At 43.1% G+C, this 12,365-nt stretch overlaps 1 protein-coding gene across 2 annotated transcripts in view; it reads right to left on the reverse strand.

Moving 5' to 3' along the window:
• BCAS3 (BCAS3 microtubule associated cell migration factor) overlaps nt 1-12,365 on the reverse strand; it is a 2,570,631-nt gene that overhangs the window by 1,482,201 nt on the left and 1,076,065 nt on the right. For both annotated transcript variants that reach the window (XM_069226456.1, XM_069226455.1), the window contains exon 16: nt 9,687-9,951. In XM_069226456.1, coding sequence (XP_069082557.1) covers nt 9,687-9,951 — 265 coding nt within the window. The remainder of the gene's footprint in view (nt 1-9,686; nt 9,952-12,365) is intronic.

Here is a 12,365-nt window from a genome sequence, read left to right on the forward strand (position 1 = left end):
GAAAATTGTTTTCTCATGATTTTCGCAGAGAGGTTAGTGAATGTGCTCCAGAAGCTAAAATAAGAGCATAATTTCTGTAAATCCACACTATCTTTCTCAACCATATGAGAATGAATTCTGACATTCTCAGTAAAACATGTACTTCCAACAGGAGCCGCCTGTCAGTTGATTCCCTTGTGTTCTACTGCAGACTCTCGAAGTGTTCTAAAGAACAATTAGAGCGCTAACAGTCTTACTTTTGACAAAAGTGTGGCATACCTGAGGTCACCTTGATTGAATCAAACTGGCATAAATTAAAACATTTAATTTGGAAGGGAACAAAATGAGGGGGTTCATTTTGTCATATAAATTATGGTTAGTGCTGTAGAAAGAAAAATCAGGACATTTTAAGTGAGTTCTCAAATATCTTCCGCTTCTATTTCCTTAAAACATTCTGACATGCAGACTGAAACATGTACTTTCAACACCAGCAGCAGACTGCCAGTTAACTCCCTGGTGAGCAGCAGTTTTATTAGAGTGTTCTAATAGCAACTAGAGACTAACATTCTGAATTTATGCCAAAAGTGTGGCACACCTGAATGCCATCCTGATGGAATCGAAGTGGAAAAGTGAAAACATTTTCTACTGAGAATACTGCAGCAAATGAGGAAATTAGGGAGCTTCATAACAGATAAGGCCCCAAGATGGCCACCAGAGAAAAAAGAGCCCAATGTAGCATAGGTATCACCCAAATGTAGCCCAAGTGTAGCCCAAGTGTAGCCCAATGACATAAGGGTGCAAAACACTTAATATTTTTGTTTCTTGCAGTTTTATATAGTGCAGACTTGACCCAAAGGTATTGGAGTGCTTTACATGATCATCAGTTACATTAACAAGGATACATTCATTTTGGTTTTAGGCATGAGGAGGTTAAGTGATTTGCTCAGAAACACAGGATGTCGAGCCGAAGTTGAAACTCAAACCTGGTTCCCCATTTCCAAAGTCTGCAGCTCTGGCCGTAACGCCACATCCTTTCCCCTAAATGTATCATATAATCAAGTGATCAATAGGATAAAAAAACAAAGATAGCAAATAATTTAAAAGTGCGTTGTCACTATTTCATCATTTTAGCTTTTTATAGCACTAACCATAATGTCAGTGGGAAGAAGACCCTCTAATTTTATAACTTCTAAAGGAAATGCTTTAGGTATTACAGTGTTGATTACATCCAGATGACTTCAGTGTGCCACACTTTTGTAACAAATATGGAATGTTAGCAACCTAGTTGTTCATTAGAATACTGTGGGGAGGCAGAGGTCAAGGGCATGGACTCGGATAATTGAGGGTAGGGAGGAGGGTGCAGAGACAACGAGTTGAAAACGCTTGGCTAGTGCAAGGGGCAGTGGCAGCACAACAGACCATGGGGGGGGCAGAGGAAAGGGGGACAGGGGCAACAAACCAACCATGCAAGACAGGCAAGGGAGGCTGTGGCAATATAATAGACCCATGAGTACAACCATACATGCCAACAGACCCGATTCAGGCAGGAGACTCCCAATATTTTTAAGCCCAAAATGGCTTACTTTTATCTCTCTCCAGCCTAAAATGCCCTCTTTTTCAATGTAAGTAAATGGGGAAACTCAATTCCTCAGGTTTCTTTGTTCAAAATCTTCCTCTTACCAAGTTCAAAATGTTGGCAAATATGGTACTTTGGATCATGGAGGGCAGGAGGAACAGGGTAGGGACATGGACTTGGATAACAAAGAGCAGGAAGGAGATGGGCAAGGACACCAAAATGACCTTACAGTGCAGGCGTCAGGGGTTGCAGCAGCACAATACACTACAGAGGGTAAGCTGGACGGCAGTGCAGCACAACGGACCCATGGAAAGCATTAGGGAGGGGACATGGGCATGCACATGGACAACAGAGAGAACAGAGGCAAGGGCTGCAAGCTGATCATACAGGACAGACAGGAGGGTCAGTTGCAGCATAACAGACAGGAGGGAAGGACAGGAGGGAGGATGCAGGGGCATAACAATGGACCAGTCAAGGCAGGAGGAAGGGGATAGAGGCCTTCACATGGAAAACGGTGGGCAGGGGGCAAGGGAGCAGGGCAGAACCAGCAAGCTGACCAAGAGGGAAGGCAGGATGGACGCTGGAAGCACAACACATCATAGAGGACAACAATAAAACTATAATGGTAGACACACAGACAATGGAGGGAAGGTGGGAGGGATTCAGGGGGAGCAAACTGACCACACAGGATAGGTGGGAGGGCTGTGGGAGCACAGAAGTCCATGCATGGCAAGCGCGAGGGTTAGGGGCAGCACAATTGCCACTGTGAGTAAGCCAGAGGGGGGCAGGGACAAGCACAAAAGACCATGGAGGACAGTAGGGAAGGGGCTGGAAAAAGACAAGAGAGGGTAAGGGAAGGGGCTTCACAACAGACCACGCAGGGCAGGCAGGAGGAACAGTTGCAGCACAATAGAGCATGGAAGGCAGAAGGGAGTGGCAGCAAATCAGACAATGGAGGACATGAAGGGGGGATAAGGGCATAGGACTCGGGCAGCGGGGAGGTGGCAGGGACAGTCAGCACCTAACTGACCATTCTAGGTAGGTGGGAGGGGCATTGGCAGCTCAACAGGGCACTCAGAGTAGATAGGAGGGGCAGTGGCAGGTCACTGGAACATGTTGGCCAAAAAGGAGGGAGCAGGAGCATGCACACAGACATCTGAGGGCAGGAGGAGGGAGGGTAGGGGGCGCAAATTAAGCACAGAGATTAACCAAGAGGGCAATGATGGGGTATAGAATTGGGCAGTAGGGGGCAGGAGGAGTGGGGAGGGATATCAAGCTAAATTGTGGGCAGGACTGGAGGAAGGGGGGTGGTGCATGAAGTTGGACAAGAGAGGGTAGAGAGGAGAAGGATGGGGCAGCAAGCTAACTGTTCAGGGCAGGCAGAAATGGCAGTGGCAGAACAACGGTAACACAGGACTGTAATTGGGGAGCAGGGGCATGGACTTGGACAATGGATGGCGGGGGAGGGCAAGAGCTGCAATCTTGGAAAAGGGCAGCACAATGCCAAGCCAGGCCCTGCATCCAACCCACCCGCCATCGTGCATTGTGATAGACACCTTACTTAATTCACATGCTATGCATTATTGCTCTAAGTCTTTTCAGAGTCACAGGATCGAGTGACTCCTCCTCTCGGTCATACTGCGCATGGGCATCAACTCTGTTGTTAGATTGTTTTTCCGCAAAAGGGTGTAGGAAGAAGTGATAGAGTATAATAATATAAATGTTGTATTGAAATAGTAAGTAAGAATGGATTTCCATGCAAATGTAAATGTATCTACATATGTACAAAAGAGAAAAAACTGCAACGACTACAGGCTTTTGGGGAGGAGGGAGGGTGCATGAGAATCTGCAGCACTACATGCCACGGACAGATGTACACTGGGTAAGTGACATTTTCGGTTCAATGGCATGTGTAGCTGCAGATACACATGCTATGCAAAGACTACAGAGCAGTTACCCTCCCCAAAAATTGCGGTGGCTAGTCTGTAGGAGTTGGAGTTTTTTGAAATAATGTTCTTAAGACAGCTTGACCAACATTGGCCTGTTGCTTTGAAAATACATCTACACAATAATGTTTTGTAAAAGTATGTGGAACAGACCTTGTGGCAGCTTTACATATATCTGCCATTGGTACGCTTCCTAAGAATACCTCAGATGCGCCTTTCTTTCTAGTGGAATTTGCTTTAGATGTGATTAAAAGTTGTCTTTTTCCCTTAATGTAACAGGTTTGTATACATTTAACAATCCATCTTGCCAACCCTTGCTTAGAGATAGGATTCCCCTTATATGGTTGTTGAAAGGCCACGAAAAGCTGTTTTGTTTTTCTGAATGCTTTGGTTCTATCTACATAGTATATTAGAGCTCTTTTAAGGTCAAGAGTATGAAGGGCTCTTTCTGCAATTGAATCTGGCTGTGGAAAGAAGACTGGCAATTCCAGTGTTTGGTTTATGTAAAAAGGTGATACCACTTTTGGCAGAAATTTGGGATTTGTTCTAAGTACAACTTTATGTTTGTGTACTTGGAAAACGTTTCTTCAAGAGTGAATGCTTGTATCTCACTAACTCTTCGCAATGAAGTAATGGCTACTAGGAACGCAACTTTCCATGTTAAGAATTTAATCTCACAAGAATGAATGGGTTCAAAAGGTGGCCCAGCAGTCTGGTGAATACAATATTTAGATTCCAAGTAGGAACAGGTGGTGTTCTAGGGGTAATAATTCATTTTAGTCCTTCCACGAAGGCTTTTATGACTGGGACTCTAAAGAGAGAGGTATGTTGAATAGTTTGCAAGTATGCTGATATTGGAGTAAGATGGATTTTAACGGATGAGAAAGCTAGATTTGACTTCTGCAAATGAAGTAGATAGCATACAATATCTTGTATTGATGCTGTAAGTGGATCAGTATTCTTAGATTGACAGTAGTAAACAAATATTTTCCATTTGTTAGCACAGCAATGCCTAGTTGTAGGCTTATGTGCTTGTCATGCATTCTAATGGAAGTTTTAAGGATCCAAACTCTATGACTTAAGAAGCCAAATCGCTAAATTGAGAGCACTGGGATTTGTCCTTTGTTTTGTGTTAACAAATCTGGTCTGTTTGGAAGTTTGGAGTGAGGTACTACTGACAGGTCTAGGAGTGTTGTGTACCAATGTTGTTGTGCCCACGTTGGGGCTATGAGTATCATGGTGAGAGAGGTCTGACATAGTTTGTTGACAAGAACGGGAAGTAGTGGGAGAGAGGGAAAAGCATAAGCAAATATCCCTGTCCAGTTGATCCATAGAACATTACCCTTGGATAGAGGATGTGGGTGTCTGGATGCAACGTTTTGGCATTTTGCGTTTTCGCTTGTTGCGAATCGGTCTATTTCTGGTGTTCCCCACTTTTGAAAGTACTGTTGAAGTACCTATAAGTGAATCTCCCATTCGTGTGTCTGTTGGTGTGTCCTGCTTAGGAGATCTGCTAGCTGGCTGTGTATTCCTGGAATGTATTCTGCCAATAGATGAATGTGATTGTAAATTGCCCATTTCCATATTGTTTGGGCTAGATGAGACAATTGAGATGAATGTGTCCCACCTTGTTTCTTCAGGTAATACATGGTTGTCATATTGTCTGTTTTTATCAGAACAATCTTGTGTTTGAAAAGGGGTTGAAACGCTTTTAGGGCAAGGAACACCGCTAATAATTCTAAATAGTTTATGTGAAAAGTTTGCTGATTTGAATCCCATTCCCCTTGAATGGTAAAGTTGTTGAGATGAGCTTCCCAACCTATCATTGATGCATCTGTTGTTATTGTGGTCTGAGGCACAGGGTCTTGAAATGACCGCCCCTTCATTATATTGCTCAGATTCCACCATTGAAGGGACTTGTGCGTTTGACAGTCTAACACCACTAGATCTTGCAATTGGCCCTGTGCTTGAGACCATTGCTGTGAGAGGCGCTGTTGTAGTGCCCTTGTGTTTAGTCTTGCATGCGGTACTATTGCTATGCAGGATGCCATCATTCATTCCTAAGAGTTTCATGATAAATCTTACAATGTATGGCTAATTTTGTTACATTTGTGGTATGAGATTTTGGAAAGCTTGTATCCTTTGTGTATTTGGAGAGGCTAAGGCTGTTTGCATATTTAAAATAGCACCTAGGTAAGGTTGCACCTGTGCCAGCTGAAAATGGGATTTTTGGTAGCTGAGAGTGAACCCTAGTGTATGTAGGGTCTCTATTACGTATTGAGTGCGTTGTTGGCTTTGTATAAAATTGCTTGATTTTATTAGCCAATCGTCTAGATATGGAAAGAAATGTATGTGTTGCCTTCTTAGGTAGGCTGCTACTACTGCTAGACATTTTGTGAATACCCTTGGAGCTGTTGTTATGCCGAATGGTAGAACTTTGAATTGATCATGTTTTCCTGCTATCACAAACCTTAGGTATTTTCTGTGAGCTGGATGGATAGGTATATGGAAATACGCATCTTTGAGGTCTAATGCAGTCCTGTAATCTTGTTTTTGTAGTAGTGGGATGACGTCCTGCAGAGTTACCATGTGAAAATGTTCTGACAGGATATATAGATTTAGGGATCTGAGGTCTAGGATGGGCCTGAGAGTGCAATCCTTTTAGGGAATGAGGAAGTATAGTGAGTATACTCCTGTTCCTTGTTGAGCATGTGGGACCAATTCTATTGCCTGTTTTAGTAGTAGCAATAATTGTACTTCTTGCTGTATTAGAACATTGTGTTCTGGGGAGAGCTTGTGGTAACGTGGAGGAATGTTTGGAGGGGTAGAAATTAATTCTAGGAAATAACCATTGCGGATAATTGACAATACCCAATGGTTTGTGGTGATATTTTGCCAATGGGAGTGGAATTGCTGCAGTCTGCCCCACATAGGAGATGTGTGGGGTTGAGGGATGGTAAATAAGTCACTGTTTAGATGGGGTAGTGGCTTGTTTTGAAGCCTGGAACTTGCCTCTAGTTCTAAAGTATTGGCCTCTATAAGACCCTCTAAATCCCCCTCTTTGGTACTGCTGTTGCCCTTGTTTTTCTATGGCCATGTCGACTTCAGGGATAAACAGGTGCTTTTTATTAAAAGGCATATTCAGCACTACCTACTATATTTCTGGTATGAAACCAGAGGAACGTAGCCATGCGAGTCTGTGTATAGTGATGGCATTATTCACGCTTCTAGCTGCTGTATCTGCAGACTGTATTTGATTGTTGCTTATGGCCTGACCCTCTTCCACGATCTGTTGTGCCCTTTTTTGGTGTTCCTTTGGGAGGTGTTGTAGGAGTTTCTGCATTTCATCCCAGTGGGCTCTATCATACCTAGCTAGCAAGGCTTGTGAGTTTGCAATTCGCCATTGGTTGGTTGCCTGTGCCGCTACCCTCTTACCAGCAGCATCAAATGTTCTACTCTCCTTGTCAGGGGGAGGTGCATCCCCTGACAACTGGATATTAGCCCTCTTTTTAGCAACACTCACTACCACTGAGTCTGGAGGAACCTAGTGGGTAATATAATCAGGGTCTGTAGGAGAAGGTTTATATTCTTTTTTATCAATGTGTTGTGTTATAACCCTAGCTTTGACTGGCTAACTGAATATTTGATCTGCATGTTTAATCATGCCAGCTAGCATTGGAAGGCATTGGTATTTTGAGTGCGTGGAGGATAATGTGTTAAAGAGAGAATCCTCTTCTATGAGTTCAGTGTGCATAAGCACCCCATCGTACGCTGCTGCCCTGGAAATAACCTGCATTAATGCAGTAGTGTCCTCTGGTGGAGAATGCTTAGAAGGGTATAAGTCTGGGTCATTATCAGAATAGGATCTGGATCGTAGAGATCCCAATGATCTACTGTATCACCATGAGAATATTGTGAATGAATTGGTGAAGGCAAAGGTGGCGGGATAGTGGGTGGTGGCGAAAAAGAAAGTTGTGGTGAATGAGGGGGAGAAGTATGGATAGGTAATGGTTTCTCCTTCTGTTTATAAATCTTTGCTGGTGGTTGAGCAGTGTCTAAATGTTCTTGAAAGGCCAACTTTCTCTTCGTCTGTAGAGGAGGTGCAGTAATTATTCTGCCAGTTTCTTTATGGATGTGAATTCTTGATTGTCTTCCATCCATGATCTCAAGGATAGGTTGGATCTCAGTTTCCTCAGAAACATGATCAGAAGGTCTATAAAACTGTTCATCCAGTGATTTTGTGCTCTGTTTAAGATGGCTCAAAAGTCCTTGCTCTTCTGACTAAGAAGACTTTTTCAGCTTCGAAGATGGTAGTTTTTTCAGGCCCAAAAATACAGCCGGTTGTTTCGGCTTTGAAGCAGGGCGTCGAGGCTTCGACACCAAGGAGGGAGGACACTTGCTTGAGTCGGAAGTTGAACTTTTGACGGACTTACTCGACTCCGATATAGACGGAGGAGTGGCCTTTTTCGACGCCGAACCCGAAGGTCGGTTGACAAGAGTCTTTTTTCAGGTCGAACCATGGCTCTCTGGCAGTGGTGTACCCAAGGCTTTCGAGGACTTTTTATAAGTGGGCGTAGGGGCTGACGTACTCATGTGCTGACCAGCAGTGATAGGCCTATCTTCTTCCGATTCTGTGTCGGTGTCTCTGATGGAAACCACCATCTGCGCCTATTCTTCCTCCATGGTGTTGAGATGTTTTGTACTCTTCAACGCCATTTCCAATTTTCTGGCTCTCCGATCACACAGGGTCTAATTGGATTGAAACGATCTACAGGCCTCGCAATCCTTTTCTTTGTGATCTGGAAAAAGACACAGATTACACACAAGGTGTTCGTCTGTGTATGGAAATTTTGCGAGGCATCGGGGACGAAATCGAAATGGAGTCCGATCCATCAGGCTTCGATGTGGTAGGCCCGAACAGGCCCGAGTCCGGCACACGTGCCCAGAAGGGAGAAATGTACTTTTCGACTGTACTATTGGTTTGAGGCTAAGTGGAAACGCGATTGAAACAATATTGACGATTAAGGGAGTTTTCTAAAATTTCCGATTCGAAATTTCGGAGCGAGAGGAAACAAGTCCGAACCAGACAGGGGAAAGAAAACAATCTAACAACGGAGTCGATGCCCATGCGCAGTATGACCGAGAGGAGGAGTCACTCGATCCCGTGACTCCGAAAAGACTTCTTCGAAGAAAAACAACTTGTAACACTCCGAGCCCAACACTAGATGGCGGAATAATGCATAGCATGTGTATCTGAAGCTACAAATGCCATCAAACATATATAAACAAAGGTAAGTTTATGTGGCATTATGTATGGAAAATCTATACAAACGTACCTGTCGGTATTTTGGCCCTCCAAATTCTACTCACGCTATTGTGACCATTCTATATTCTGTCCTTGATAGTCTTGACCCAATCCTGGGACAACACCAATTGCAGAGGGCCCTACCACTGTAATGCTATCAGCAAAGGGCAATAACAATCACATAGTTATGCACCTAGTGGCAATTCAGTTTGTAGTGCTCACAATTGTTAAAATTATATATGTATACTACTTTATCCTAGGGAAAGAATGAAAGGCTGAATAAGGCACCTTGTAATCATAAATGAACATTATAATGAGGCAAGAGTGATCAAGGCGACGTACTGGTTGACCTACGTTATATAAAAAGGTGAAAAAGTTATTAAAATACATAATAATCACCCATCAACATCAATAGGATGCTTAATTTTCAAATATTAAGGCATGGTCTTATTTCTCAATATACAGAGTAGGAGGGTGGAGAATTAAATGCTGCCCAGAATACACTCAGGGCTGCTTGGAAAAGATATGCCCGGCACAGGAGGAGGGGAAAGTTATTACTAATATACTGTAGATAAACAAGACTGGACTCCCTCTGTAGCACTGCATTGCCTTGGTTTAAAACTGTCTTAATACCACACACACCCATTTTTGTACAGCCAGTCCCTATGGTAAGCATACAACTAGTTTAGAAAAGCACTGAGTATCAGAAAAACTGTTGTATTTCATGAAGTGAGAGCTCTAGAAGTTAAAAAAAATGGAACTGAATTGGAGCTCTTCAAGGTGGTTCAGGCCAGAGAGCTGTACTACATTAGAATATTCATTCATTCATTGCAGGTGTATGCAATCAGACATGTATGTAAACCATCTAGGAGGTACTTACTGTGAATTGGTGAGCCAGAAGGACTGCTGGATAAACCAGGCACTGGGCTGCAGCGCCCTCCTTGCTTTGATGTCAGTTCTTGTTCAATCTCCTCCAAGCCTGCGCTCTTCTGGAAGCGGCTCATGCGGTTCACAACACGAGGAGACATGTGGGTACGAACGCATGGATGTCCACCATAAGGATTGATAGGGAAAACATGAGAGGTGCCGCGCAGAGTGCTTACCACGACCCAACGGCAGTCATGGCTGAAGCATATGTCTTGGACCTGTCAGAAGTAAAGAGGGTAATAAATACAACAAATATAATACAGAAAACAGTACTGATTTAATTGGAAAACACAACTTAATTAATTCATACTTTTTTTTTTAAATCAATCTTAAAATGTTGTTTTTCCTTGACTTGAAACTTGAAACGGTAAAAAGGTGGACAGACCCTGACTGATCTGAACCCCCGTTTTACAGATTATGCTGGAGTGAAAGCTCAAACCACTGAACTATTTTATCAATTTTTAACCTACTCTCAGCTAACAATCTGTAGCTTATCAGAAGAAGTCAGACACTACCCAACGTGTTTTCAAGGTATTCTATCAAGGTACTAAACATGCAACACATGCTACTTAGAAACCTATTGGGAACTTTACACATTGCTTAAACTAAAATGTACATTATATCTTTTTTTAATCCAACTCGAGCATGTTAACCGTGGCATAAAATGCACATGCTAGAACTGTTGGGATGAACTAGACATGCACATAAGAGAAGAAGCAATCGCACTGATCAGCATCACTTACTGGCCCCCTCTGGGCACCTTAAATGTGTGCTTACTAAAAAAAATAAAGGCAGTGAGCATGCCAGTGCACACGGTGCCGTTAACAACCATACAACTGCGCGCTGAGATGTCATGTGACAATAAGCTGCATTCGCGAGTATTAACAGAACTAAAACCTGCCGGTCTTAATGAAATTCCTGGACGTGGTGGATTTTTCACATCTGAAGATCTGCAGAGTAGGTGAGAGAGAGTATCCACCTGAAATAAATATTTGTTATACCTTGTGCCCTCTCCCTACTACAACCACAGCCTAGTCCGTGCCACAAAAAATTGCCTCCGAAAGGAATCTATGCGATTATAATGTGGTTTCACCACAAAGAATGTAACAGCAGCTTACATGTAAAGGTTACACTACATTACACACTGATTTTTCTGAATGCCTAAATCATGTAGACAGTGCATCTATACTAAGGGCTAGTCATTCCCTACGGGATAACAACAGTGCTTAGTTTGTTAAAAAAAAAAAAAACATACACACCTATGACATATGAGTGCAGATTCCCAATTTATTTCTTTGGAGCCAACAGACTACGTTGCTGGACGTTAAGGCTGCCAAAAACTGTCTAGTTTTGATTCCAGTTCATCACTCTGTCTTCCACTACCCTACGCTTGTTACCTCTTTATTGATCTCCTGTCGATACTTTTTCCATTCTGCTGTTTCTCTATAGCTTTGTTTTTTCACATTATTTTTTATATTGTTCCACCTAAAGTTAAGAAATCTCGAGCAAAGTATCTCAAAAAATTTCAAATGCAGTTGGCCATTCTAGACAGTAAGGAGATACAAAACTCATGACCGCTTCCTTGTTAGGAAGGTGCACCATAGCTCAAGTAACTTAGCAATTCACCCTTCATCTCTAGTCGTGATCTTATAGAGTTCCTCCTTCAGCCAGTCTCTTCTCACAACAGTACCACAACCATACATCTCAATCTTTCTAAACAGAGTAGAACACTTAATCAACAGGTCAGCCTGTACATGACTGCTAGCACGACACATACCCTTTGTCACCATTTTCATACTTTTCACTTCCTCATACTTTATTCGTTTTGCGTACTTCATTCTTTCTGTTGCTCTAGGTCAAAGTCTGGTGATGGAAACTAATTCCCTGACCCCAGAAAAACGTGCCTGTGCCAACCACCTGCAATCACCTGCACAAATGAAGCAATAGTATCAAAAAGGCCTTGCAATCCCCTTAGGAATTGTTGGGCCTGATCACCAGTGATATCATTTGCAAACTAGCACACACATTTTTATGGCCACAACAGTGTTGGATAAAAAATACAAACTCGCTTCACCTTGCCAGAAAACTAAGACTGCATGGTATCACCACTCCCTCTAGAAAAAGTGAAATCCTAACTCCTGGAAACAGCCTTCAGACCAACAGTCCAAGCCACTGTAGTCTTTCAACTAGATGGGGATAATGCAGTACTTTGTAGACTCAAACAGGTTTAGGCATATCAGTCCAATCCTGGTGGACTACATTACTACCACCACCTGCTCTGCCACCATACAAGCCTCCATCATCCTCAAAGCTAAGCAGTATCACAATGCAATGTCACCAGAACTAGAAACAAACTAGCTCATGTGGGCAGCGCCACACTAGAAGCCAATAAATTGTTAGAAACGCAACAAAAAACTACACTGAAGAGAAAGTGAGAAGACAAGCCTCCAGCCAGGCAGAATCTGAAAGCACCCCAGACAGGCCTTTTATTCCCCTGTGCATTTCCTTGGTGGACTAGCGCCCCTGGATGCAGTTACTTAAGGCAGAGTGCTGCTTTTGATCAGGGATGTGGAATTCCTATCGCCCGACGCCCGGGACATCTTGTTTGGGGTCAAGGGCAACAAGATTTTAT

This window comes from Pleurodeles waltl, chromosome 3_1 (assembly GCF_031143425.1).
Source record: "Pleurodeles waltl isolate 20211129_DDA chromosome 3_1, aPleWal1.hap1.20221129, whole genome shotgun sequence".
Taxonomy (NCBI): Eukaryota; Metazoa; Chordata; class Amphibia; order Caudata; family Salamandridae; genus Pleurodeles; species Pleurodeles waltl.